The sequence below is a fragment of the Ambystoma mexicanum genome, chromosome 1p (assembly GCF_040938575.1).
Source record: "Ambystoma mexicanum isolate Mex_15411 chromosome 1p, UKY_AmexF1_1, whole genome shotgun sequence".
NCBI classification, from domain to species: Eukaryota; Metazoa; Chordata; class Amphibia; order Caudata; family Ambystomatidae; genus Ambystoma; species Ambystoma mexicanum.
Window position 1 is genome coordinate 175,997,020 of NC_090921.1, and position 13,281 is coordinate 176,010,300.

Sequence of the window (13,281 nt, forward strand, 5' to 3'; positions counted from 1 at the left end):
TTGATGACAGAGCGTTGGCTTCCTGCAAGGAAGAGGCGTGTGGGGCTCCTCGGTGATGATAGTTCTGGACGGCAAAGAGAGGAACTGTGGCCCAGCAAGGGCATTGAGTCGCCGGCATCTCTGTGGTCTTTAAGTGGCGGGAAATCCCCCGGCGGATGCTCTTCGGCGCGTCGACGGTCGGGCCTTCTCCAGCAGGCTAAAGTGGGCGGCGATGCAGACGAGGGCGTCCTTGGCTCAAATTAAGTTCTTAGGCAAACGGCAGCTCCAGTCCGCGACGGCGGTCGTCGACAGTGGCGGACAACAGTCAGGCGCTTCTCCTTGGAATTCCGCAGCAGTCCCCGTCTCGGGTCGGCAGCCTGTTGAAGGTCTGTCTACCATGGAGCTTTGGCAAAAATCAGCTGGTGCACGATGGTCTCTCGTAGCTCGAAGAGGGCGCCTTACCAGGTCCTCTCTGGGTCAGCCCATGGGGGCACAGAAGCTTTCAGATTGTGAAGGAGAGCAAAGGCAATTCTTCTCATCCAGCAGGGCTTCAAAGTCGAGCTTCAGTTACTCCAATTACTCGTCGTAGTCAACTTCAGCTTCTGAACACGATTCCTAGCAGTGAGAGGTCCCCAGATATACTGTTGATCTCCCATTCATTCCGCTGGGTCATACTCTAGCATCCAATCACGACTAAAGGCATTCATGCAGGCAGGCAGCCAATCGGGCACACAGTGCATTCAGGCCATTCACTTGTCCCAATACACAACTTGTTGCGAGTGTCTGGAGAGAAGTACCGAGCCATTCAACACTCCACACTGCATTCATACCGGTTTCGGGCAGGGCTGTCTCAGTCATTGTGTCAACCACCAGATACCCACAACATAGAATGCGTATTCGTCGCACTCCATTCACCCAGGTCCCACACACAGGCATACCCACAACATGCTGTCGTTGGGAAGTGTCCAGCCAGTCTGGTCAGCTCTTCCCCACACTATATATGGAACTTCCGCCAGTCAGGGGGAAGGGACAGAGGCATGGCGTCCCAGGACTTCGGGAAGATCAAGGTAACAGGTGATGGACAGCAAGAGGCCATGGGGGCCATTTTGTCTCCATCAGGAATCTACCGATTCCAATGATGGGGCCTGGCCATCTCAAAATGGAGGACACTCGGGGCACCAGTCACTTCAGCACAGAACTGCCACCAGCCCGTACCCTGCTCTGTGGGCCACACACAGGTGCCCATAAACATACACTAGGGGCACAGAGTTGTACCCCCACCCATGTGTGCCATAAGGGTATCCCATGGGTCTGTTCACCAAACCAAGAGCGAGCTGCATCGCCAGGAGTCCCACATGAACTCCTGCGCGGGAAACATGACAGAACACACGATAAAAAGCAGTAAAGGACAAGGATACGGAGGCCCTGTCCACCCGATGCATTTCCAACATCACAACGTGGCCCTAAAATAGAATTTTCCTCAAGGAATCTCTGCTGCTGGAGATATGCCACTCGATCCATCTCCTTCAGAAGAAAGGGCACATTGGTAATAGGGCGGCAGTGCTTGTCCTGAAGGGAATAAACAAAGTATTTCTTTCAGATGAATTGGCACTCCCTCCCCTGGAAGGATTGGTTGATGAGCTTGGTAACCCAAGGGCCAATGGTGTCGAGGCAACCAACAACCTGGCAGGCATCATTCTTGCAGGTGGTCGGTTTCATATCTAGACTGATCTTGGTCACTTCTACCACCGTGCAGGGACTGGAGGAAAACATGGGCTTGGGAGGGGTTTGTTGATCCGTGGGGACCGTCCTAGATGAGGACAACACAGGTGAAGGTGTAGGAATAGGAGTCGTAAAGGACGCTGGACTCCAGATGAAAGGCAACTTTAGCTGTAAAAGCGTAATGGATGGTTTGGCACCATGCAGAAGCTTGGGGAAAGCTGGCCTTAGCGTGAGTATTGCAATTGTAGTCCCGGCAGGTTCTCAGAGTTCCTTGGAACTTGATTTAGCTTGTGAAATTATATTGTAATAGGCAGCCTTGAACTCTTTCACTGCTGGTTTGTACAGAGCAAGCAGAGCGGGTGAATGTTTACACCAGGTGCGCTCAGCAGCTCTCCTGCAGTGCCAAAGAGCGAGGAATTTGTTGAACTAATTATGGGACAAGGTTTTGGGCTTGACGCGCCTGGTGGTAATGGGTGCAAGATCTTTATAAGAGAATAAAGGGTGGCTTTTATGTGAGCTGAAGGGACAGGCGAACTGTCATAGTTCTGTATGTCTCCGAGCTTGCCTTTCGGTGCCTGCAAGAGTCTTTGAGGCGTATGTTTTTTGAGACTTCTGACCCAACTGTCATGGAATGGAGTCCACTCTAGGGGGGCGAAGCAGGCAGATTGACGGAGAGAGTAAGCCAAGAATGGTCCAACCAAGGGCACAAAGCAATGGATGGAGTGGAAGCGGCCACCTGGTGTAGTGATATCCAATCAAGAATATGGCCCCCTATATGCCTGGGCTCTTAATTTGTTGGGTAAAGCCGATGGAAGAAAGTGCAGCCAATAATGGGTGGCTGGATCAGTTGGCACATTGCCCCAGAGGTTAGTCACCCAGCAAAACTGGTGCATTACTGCCAGCAGCCGTGCTGAGTAAATGCAAGTGGGTGATAAACAACAATGACCTTGGTATTGTCATTCATTTTAATTTGACCGCCAATGAGTCCCACTCGAGAAATGAGGTGAGATTGAAGTGTATCCTAACGCCCCACCCTTGGCCTCTTCACGGTCCGCCCCGTAGGAGCTGTAGGTTGAAAGTCACAAATCCCTCCAGTGCAGCACACTGCCTGACCCCAAAACACACAAGTGCAACATATTAACCCACCCCAATTGCATCAAAGTGCAACACCTTGCACACCCCCAAAATCCATCTTGTATATATGACGTGGTAGGGGCTTAATTGAGCACCGTAACTGCCTGTACCACCTTATCTTTGTTACTGTAGACTGCTATGTCAGGTGCCAAGGGGCAAACTGACAGGGGGCTGCCCAGGAGGGAGTTAACCTTTGCCTCTGGCCTTTAGCTGGCTGCCATCGGTTGCTCTGGTTGGTTTCCCTTGGTAAGCTACCCTCCTCACAGGAGGTGGAGGCGGGAGGAAGGCTGGGAGAGGGGAGGAATGCAGGTACGGAGAGGGTGTCGGGTAGGGAAAAGGCACAAAGGGGGAGGGGAATCAAAAATGGAGGAGAGCTCTCGTCCCAGACAAGGACAGAATGGTAGGACCCACTCTCACGGGCCTGCTGAAGAAGACTGTCCTGGTGTTTTCAGGCAACCAACCTATCACTGGCAGGGGAGGCAATACAGGTACAGGGAGGAGTGGGTCAGGAAACTAAATGGAGACTGGGGCACTAACCTAGCCAGAACGGAAGAGCAGGATGTGCGCTCCTGGTTTAGAGGTAACCTTTACATGATTTGGATTTTAAATACAGGGTATATCTAGGTAAAAGGGCAGAACCTTTACTGTGATGCCTCAAAGACAGGAAATATGTTTGAACATTATCGCGTTGGGGGGGGGGGGTGCAGCCCCACGAGGTGCACAATAAGCACCAAACAGATCAGACTGTACTCCCGGTTCCATGTGAGTAATGCCCAGTTTATTGACACACAGCACACAGGAGGAATGTCTCCCGCTGACCACTGGTTTCGTCCAAGTCAATCCAATAATCGTGTATATATAATCCCATGAAGTCCACCAGCTGTTTCTGATGCACCGTGAACCTTGTATGAAATCTATATAAGATAGTTCCGCCATATTAGGCCTGAGCATCATAGACCAGTCCTTCAGACTCCAACTGTTGGTGCTAAAGTATGTCCAGCTAAGTAAGATGTGCCTGTACGGTTTGGTCAACCAGAAATGTGCCTCTGATGCCGTCCCTAGATCGAAGTTGTGGAAGGCCCTGCAACAATTTAATATCTCCCCTTCCCCCCACCACCACCACCAGCAGCTTTTCAGGGCTTATAGAACGGTAACAGAGCTAGTGTTGGGTGGCATCAAGCAGGTGACTTTGTGGCTCCGTTGAGCAAGGGGTCAGACAGAATAATGTTGGTGCTAGAACACACCCCTGTCTCTTTTTATTAAGAAGATCATAAACCAGCACATTGATCTTGAAACCGATACCGGTTAGGCGCGGCCCCATTGTAATGAGATGACAAAGTCCATAGTCTTTCACAATTCTGGACAGGGAGGGGTTGTTGGAAGGGTATCTGAACAGGATAGGTTTTGTACCTGGGCATGTCAGCAATGCTAGTTGGACTAGTGAGGTTAATGGGGGGGGGCATGCTTACACTTAGCAATGCTATCTTAGGTTTTAGTCAAGATCATGGGAATGCACTTACCAACCAGTGTTCAGCTCTAAACAGGCTAGAGCTGCTGCTACCTTCGGTGAAGAGAACCCTCCTTCGTCCAAGATGGCCACATTGGGGAATCATTAAAGCTGCTCAGGTAGGGATACTCTTGTTTGTTTGAGACAAGTTATCCACAGCAACCCCCACTCAAATCAGGTCTGCTCCAACTTCCAAATTAACCAGATTCCTGCATAAACATCCTCCCCTGACACCCCAGGTACCAGAACCCCCAGCATCCAAAGGTATGATGCTCAACATAAGAATACACAATACAAAACATTTCTCAAAGGGCTTTGTCTTCCCGCTTCTACTCCTACCGTAATGTTACGGATGGAACATAATCGGTGCTCCCTCTTGGATATCATTGTGGTTACTCATTGTTGGCTTAGTTCACGGTCCTCGCCTCATTTGAGTAAAGTAATGGAGGATGTGTTGAAATCGTGATCTCGCGTGCATGCTTTATTGCTGGATCAGGATCTTGCCAAACGTTGGCACAATCCAAACTCTGTGTATCCTTTCCCACATATTTGAATCTGTGTTGGAGAGGTCTAACCTAGGATGTCTTGGGTTCAAACTTTCCATTGGTGATTGGTCCATTAAGATGCACTTTAGCTATGATTTTGGGACTCCTAGGCATCTCTGCACCCTTTATATTAAATTCCATGTAGACATTCTGCCACTGCAAGATTTGATGTTGGTGTGGCATTGGAGCAGCTTTGATCTGTCCTCTGTGCCAACTGCATAGGCGAATTCAGTGCATTATCTTTAATCCCAGGGCACATTTCTTAAGTATTTGTTGAGATCACATGGAGTCCAGAATCTTATGGTCACCCCAGCTTTATGTAAATCTACTTCAAGCAGGGATACCATTTTTGCAGTATCCTCATATTTATCATCTTGGCCCTTGCATCGCTGGCACATGACTCGGAGTCCATTGCCAGGAATCTCAAGTAGGTGGATACTTAATGTGACTCTTATTAAAGGATAACATCTTGTTGGGTCTAATCCTTGGCGTTTTGGTTTGATCATTGTAGAGTAGGGCTGCTAGTTCTATCATGTAATCTATTTACGATGTGGCACAGCAAATGTCTGCTGCATTAATTTTTTAGGTAACAATTGACATTTTATCAAGGATTTTATATTTTAGTATTTTTTTTATCTTAAATTTGCTTTGTTTGTGCACATGGACTGCCCCTCTTGGGGTGGGACCAAACATGATTTGCATATGGTCTTCCCCTTCTGTAATGGCTTGGCAGGCAAAGAACGATGTTCTGGAGGGTTGCCCAGAGCAATGCTGGAGGTTCTAAACCTTCCAGCCATCACCTTTTGTTTGTGCACATGAACACCTGTAACTGTTTGGATGTTTCCCATTTACTTACATGTACATTTAGTTCATTTAGTGTGCTATGTATTTTTGGCTGCTGCCTAAATACGTTTTGAATTGTAACTGGACTTATTTCTATTTTTGACCCTTGCTAATACCAGAGCTGCAATATGGAGAAGGAATTCCTTTTTTATTTTTCAACTTTTAATTGTATTTGTCACAATTAATCACCCTTTACAAATGGAGCAGATTTCATCACAAACATATTTTACACATTTGACAATTTGTAAAAAAAAATGTACAGAAAAAAACAATTTAAAGCATCTAAAATGTCATGAACATCTAAAATGTACATTCTTGAAGATCAAAGCGGCATATTTTAAGATCCTAGCAGCATATTTTATGTTACAATGATGGTAGAATTGTCATAAACCACAAACATTCTATATATGCATACTAAAGTGCGTTTCTATATATTTGGAGATTAACAGTTGCTAGCACATGTCATGGCCAAACGGTTAATATAATCAGATTTTGTGAGCAGATCATCAAATGTTTGCATTCTCAGAGGACCACAAAATAAGGGTATTTTAATTCCCAATGTTTCTACCTCTGTGCATACATCGCATAATGAACAGTGTATTTTGGTTTGTTTTTCCCATATTCCAGTGCTTAATACGTACCCTTATTAAAAAAATGGTTGAATTGGAATCACATGTAGAGTGCACATGCTTTAATACACAGACATTTCAGATTGTATGTGCTGATCTGTTTCCTTTTTCGTGGAAAACGCATCCATTTAAGTTCCCATATTGTCGATGGTTCTCAACCAATCCTGGTTGTATCGATTTTTAACTTTCTCTGGTCATTGAATCAATTCTTCCTCACTTCAGTCAATGGTGCAAAGATTGCATTCTATACATATTTAAAGAATTAATAGGCGTTTTAGAATTTTACCAAGATCCTCATAAAGAATTAAACTGTGGATCTAAATGTTGCATAGTAGGAAAGTTGCCTGCAATGCAATCTTGAGGATCATGATAGAAGACCTAGTTCATGCCTCAGTAGTGCATTGGGTAGCAAATTTAACAGGACAACCTTTAAAATCCGACCCTGAATGAGTTAAGATGTTCATGAATGTCACATGTCCAATCCGTAGAGTAAAATCGGTTCGATCTTAATCGTAGTCAAGAATTGGCACTAGTGAGAACTTACACTTTAGAAAGCAGACATTTCATGTGAGTAGAGGCCTTAATTTGATTTTAGACTCTTTCCACATGGAAATCTAAGGAGTTACACTTGGATACTTACTCTATTCTCTCTGAGGTCAGAGACTGGTGATCCCTTAAAGATGACTTTGGTGGGATTAGCCTCAAGATTACTGCATAAAATGGTTTAAGCTTTGCCTGCAGCCCGATAGGTGTCATGTCAAGCAAATGCCATCCAATGTATTCTTAATCTGCCCAATCTTACATTTTGTCATATTTCATTCATATCATTCAGATGGAGATTAAATGGTTTGGGTGCCATACAGCACCCCTGCTTAACCCAAGTATAAGTAGGAATGCTCTTGTTAAGGCCCCTTCCTGTGTTAGACAAATTCTGTATGTGGTGTTGCAGCCACCAACTGAGCCAAACGCATCGCAACGCGTTGAAGCAGAAGTCCTATGTAGCGAGCCCAAGAATATTGGACCCGATTGACTGCTTGACAGTTTGTAGGAGATGTGCCAGTATCCTCACATTCAGCGGTGTCGCCATCCTTTTTCAAAAACCTATCTGAAGGCATGATGGAGCACCTGACTTTTTACGGCTCCGCTATGCAAATACTTAGAAGAGGCATCAATTGGGGATATGGGCCAAAAAATTTGAAGCTACAGAGGAATCACCCTTTTCAGAATAGGAACAACCAGGGATCGGACCATGAACTTGGAATTGAATTTGTGATGACTATCATATCAAATTGTGAGTATAGAAGGCCAAAGTAGAGGGTCTCTTAAGTAAAATTGATGGAATACCATATGGGACAGTTTATCTCGATGGGTTGAGTTTAATACTGGGCCATTGTATGGCCAGGGCTCATCTAAACAGACCTTCACATGGATTAGATACTTCATTAGAGTTTGGGTATTTTCTACTTGTTCACAGGAAATATGGCAAAGACCACCTAATATTTGATATTGTCCCTACTTTTTCCAACAGTAAATTTTTTTATTTGGTTTAATTGAATCAATCAATTTTTTACAAAAAAGCATCAGTGGCTTTTGAGATTAATTGTGGTCAATCCAGTTTGATGATGCTGAACCATATACATTTGTTTCATAGTGGACCAAAAGGCTTTTGTGTTACACATTTTTAATCCTCGTCTGTTTGTCCCTTGTATAGATAAGGATTCAAGTAGATGCCTATGGGTATGGCATCTGCATTGCTTTTCCTCTTTGTATTGTATGAGGAAGTTTTAATGTTTGTATTGTATGAGGAAGTTTTAATGTTTGAAGATGTCTAATCCTAATTTTGGCGCTTTCCATCCATAACATGTGATTGTAACTTTAATGTTACGCCTGTTGCAATAGGAGGTTGTCTCTATCCATTTGATGTATTTTCATATAAGATCCCAGAAGAAAGGATGTCAGATTTGAATGAGTTCATAACGCTTTTAACGAAAGACCAGGACGATCAAATTTGAGAAATGCCAATTAGGGATTTATTTCATAGACTTGTTCTTGTTTTGAATAGCTGATATTTGAAGATTACCTTGTGGAGTAGAAATAACCTTTCTGCCGTGTGTGTGTATATGGGAGCCAAATCTTTTGCATGCAGTTCCAGCGGCCATAACGGCCATTCTGCAAGTATGGATTCCATACGCTACCTTGAGTCCACTTTTGGTGTACCTCGACTTGTATCCTGTTTTTAAAACCTTCTGAGCAATCACAATTTAAAGTCACTGCCTATTCTAAGTGAAATATTTGGTAAAGGGACTCTTTTTGCTTAATTTTCTCCGGGTTCCAATATTTAGAAGCAATCAAGATTCATCTTTTTCCTGCAAATCCACATTAACCCCTAAAAGGCCATCAGAACAATTCACTAGTTGGTTTTTATTTATTGCTATTCCACCACTAGGTCGACAGTTGCAGCTTGACTTTTTTTTAATTCTAAGATGAGCCTGTACAACTTGCATATATTATGTGAACTTTACCGTTTGACAGGACTGCATATAGAAAAGTTGCATGATTCTCCTATTACAGACTCGCAAGACTAGATGGCATTGAACCCAATTCCTTATTCAACCCTCTCACTTGTGTCCCGTTGGCAGAGCAGCAGAGATCTGAAGACCCTTTCGACTAACCTAAAAGAACAGGCTTGAATTAATAGGATGGCAGCAATAACTTTCTAAACTACGCAGCCTTTAAAATGTCCTTGTTATGGAGCCAAAATGGATGGGTGTGAAGGGGCGTAGTTTGGTCAAGGGGGTGGGATGTTCTGAACAGGTGGATTCAAAGGTGGGATGCAGTTGGGAAGGGTTGGGCCAAGGGTAGCAAAGCCTAAACACTACTGATTTTGGTGGTCTGTTGGAGAGGCCACCTGTTGGGATTTCTTCCACTGGACACCAGTGAGGGAGGCATTGACTTCACTTTTGGCCCTTTCTGCTTCTCAATGCTTTTCCTTTCTCTAGTGTGCCTGCCCAATGGGACCATGATAGCCACTGTATTTGGTACTGACACGGTACCCAACTTTGATGCACAAAGAACCCACCTCCGCGACCCATCTTGTCTGCCATTGGAGGCAAACAGCACCATGGCCCTTTTCTACTTTTCATCCTCCGAATGCAGCACTACTAAAGTGGTGAGTACGGTTGTTTGGGATGATGGCATTACTACTGTATCGTTACAATAAGTTGTCAGGACACTTTAAGAAACTTGAGGGTTCTTGGCCGGGGTGAATGGTTTAAATTGTAAGTGTTCGATCTACATTGAACTTTTGTTGAGTCTCTTTTTATTGGGGTGAATTTCTGATCTGACATGCTGTGTGCTGACTTGAGCTATTAAGTTAAGGAGCATTCACTTGCTTGCGTTTAGGGCCTTATGATTGTAGGTGGTACTGTATATAGAGGCATGTAAGCCCTATTGGAGATGGCCTAAAGACCCACACCAGTTGTAGTCCTGAGGCGAAGTTCAGGGCACATACTAGGGTAAGGGCTGATTACATGGTTATGGCTAAAATGCAATTATAGCATGGTAAAATCACAAGACCAGTTTAATCGGTTGGCAACAAAGCTACTTGGAGCCTTGCAGTGACTATTGTCATGGAATGTTTGGTAGGAGTGATGGAGCATTTAATACAGAATGTTGGGAGAGAAATGCAGCTTATTAACAGGACAATGGATCAGCACATCGTATTAACCACTGACAACTTGCCGATATTAGAATTGTGCTTTATAGACCTGGTAGTATGGCCATAACAGGTCGCTGTGCTCCCCGAGGGCAAAGTTAAACACCAGTGTAGCAATGGCCTTTTAGCTCTTGGGGTTGAGGGGAGGGCATAATACCTAGTTTTTCCCAAGGGTGTGGGGGTCCATAGAGATTATAACCTGCCTCAGTCTTAAAGTGTAGCAGCCAAGTAGCTACCGTTGCAGGGAAGTCTTTGCAGGCACACTACCAGTAGCATTGGAATGTGTGTATGTACCATACTGGGGCGGTCGAGGGGCACACTCTAGTTCCCAGCTTAATGTAACTTCCCCAGTCCAGGTGGTCTCCTCCAATTGTACTTTCATGCCTCTTGCAATCTTCAGGGAGTACCAAGTGTGGCCTCTGGATATTCTGGTTACTGTAGTGAATGCAGGTAGCCAGGAACCAATTATCCCAATTAGTGTAAACCCACAGTGGGGGCAGGGTGGAAAACCAGCAGTGTGGCTCTCCAGAGTGGGGCATGTGTCGCCCTAATGCAGCTATAACACTTCTGAGGGCCTAGGTAAAAGGAAATCTAAGTAAGAGATCCCATTTCACCCTTCCCAGGTTGGTCTTGCAGGTATGGCCCCCTCCACTTTTCCATTAGCGATTCTCGGGTCCCGCACCTTAAACTCCCTTTCTTCCCCTTGGTCTTACCAATACCTGCGTTGTGATGCCAGCAGCTGTAATAGTTGTAATTCCTAGTCTGCATTCAGATCCCTTGACATTACTATATTTGCCCCCTTCTCAATCGGAACCCTTTTCACAAACCATACGAACATGCTCTGAAGTCCTACTATGGACTGTAACATGGCAGTACATTCACCCCAATCAGAGGGGCGGACGGGTACGGCAGGATAATTTTCACCTTACCATCATTAATAACGTAAATTGATTTTGATTTCAAAATCTTATAGACCATAGTGAGACCGCCAGAAGGCTGTCCTCGACTGCCCAGATGTAGCTAGGTAAACCCATCAAGATGGGACATCCTTTGTTTGCCAGGTTTCTTGCAAGGAGTAATCTGGCTGGCCACAACATTTGCCACAGCATCGCACACAAAGCTATTGTGGCCACTCATATTCCAGATCACAATACTCTATCCATAATTTTGTACCTGGCTGAAGGCCTGTAACTGCCTAACCCCCCTCAATGTCCTAAAGCGGGAGGAGAGGCTACCCGGCAGCCACTGACAATCGCACGTCTTCACTGGATTGTGTACAGGGGTTGGAGCAACTTGGATCATGTGATCTTGGCCTGTGATCCTCGGATTCACCCTCCAAGGGATTTTTAACCAGAGTATTGGAAAAATGGGTGTGTTCAACGACCCCAGTCGGGTAAGTCATACCACATCGATCTTGCTATTAACATAGGATACCGTTTTTGAGGGAATCGTTAGTTGGACAATATCAGTCCATCTTCATTAAATAAGACTCACGCTATAGCTTAAGAACCAATCGAGCAAAGAGGAGGGCTTTCACGTTGAAGCTCTAATACAGAATGGCTGTTTAAAGTAGCTGTGGTATATGGTTCAAGCAGCAACTCCCAACAGATTTGGGGGAGGGGGAGTGGTGCATCAGGGAGATTGGACTGTCCCATTAAATTTGTCAAGCTCTTAGAACAGGAAGGAATTGGTTGTGAAGTTTGCGAGGTTGCAGGCCCTTTCAAGTTGCTGAATTTTGAATATTTGGAGGCTTCGCGGCTAGCAATGACAGTCTGCAAGGGTGTTGGGCACCGCCTGCCATCAAATCTTTGACCAATGGTTTCAGCAACAGACCACTGGCCCCCAGAGTTTTGGGATACTGGGCAATCTCGTTACTAGTTCTCCATTGCCCATCCATTATATTTCTCAATGGCCGAGTGCCCTCCAACGTATAAGCCATCCTTGGGCAGAGCCCCCCCAAGGTGGGACCCCTTTCATGGGGAACCTGCTGTTCCAACAATGTTAATTGGCCATCCAGCCCAATCTGCTGGCCCACCATAGAAGAGCGCGAAGCAGCCATGCCATCCAAACCCTGACTCCATCACTGCAACCAACCACAACTGGTGGCTGTACAAACTGCTAAATCAGACTCCGTACTCCAAGATTGAGGTCGCTGAACCACCTTCACCGGTAACTCCACGCCGCGTGTTCTATCCTGATGCTGAACGTCAGCTGCGGGACTCGGCGTGGCTACTTGAACACAAAGCAATATGGTCATCCAAGATGACATTGATGTTTGTACTAGATCTGTCAAGGTTTGCATTTTGGGAGCAGCGGTGTCATTTCTTTTTCACTTGTATAGTGGACGCTGGAAAGTGCACTTGGCGCAGAAACCTTTGTTTCGTGCACTTGTCTGCCATTTTTGGATCTTGACTGGCAGCAAGATGTCCGGTTGCGCTGGAGAAACGCTGCGATCCTTGGTGCCCAGTTGGACTATCAGAATTAATTATTTGAAGGTCTGACACCTTAGCCGGACCACAAGTCGGCGGTTGCAGGAGGGCTACTGCAGGGCTATTGGTATTCATCGCCCCTTGAGCTTTGCAATTCCTCATCCCCATGGATTGTTTGCTTTCGAGCCAAGCCAGTAGGCACCTCAGATACTGGTACAACCAGGCCAACATTGGCCAAACTAGCAGAATTTAAAATGTCCGAACTAGCCGAATTTAAACCATCTAAATTAATCTGCATGTGGGTGCACCGCTCTAGTTTTATAATTTCTTACTTCCACTAACGCTTACTTGGCTTTCCAGTGTCCTCGGCATATCCTTAAAAGAGAAGTTAGTCATTTGTTTAGGAGAGGCATTCTTGGCAATAGCGCAAGAAGATTGACTGGTCCTGTTGTAATGGGAATTGGATCATCCGGCGACTTGATCAGACCATAAAGAGCGATCAAGTTGCAGCATTACTAGAAGCACCCACCACTTGATTGGTGGACACCCAATAAAGATACTACTGCCAACATAATCTCGTCATTCATGAAATTCAATGTTTTGAAATTGGAGGTCGAAAATTGATGGTCTTGCTGGGCCAGCGCCACAGCATGTACTTCCGAGCTTGTCCACGTCACAGAGGAAAGGTTTTTAATTCTCTTCTGTGGAAGGGGCATTGCCCCACCGTGGGTGGGAGGAGGTTCAAGGAGGTAAAGTGGTGACATGGCGCGTAATGTTT

The 13,281-nt window shown here is 45.5% G+C and overlaps 1 protein-coding gene across 1 annotated transcript in view; it reads left to right on the forward strand.

The window, feature by feature from the left end:
- LOC138487915 (uncharacterized) overlaps window positions 1-13,281 on the forward strand; it is a 145,281-nt gene that overhangs the window by 108,580 nt on the left and 23,420 nt on the right. Inside the window, exon 15 of the mRNA XM_069614928.1 lies at window positions 9,359-9,528. Coding sequence (XP_069471029.1) covers window positions 9,359-9,528 — 170 coding nt within the window. The remainder of the gene's footprint in view (window positions 1-9,358; window positions 9,529-13,281) is intronic.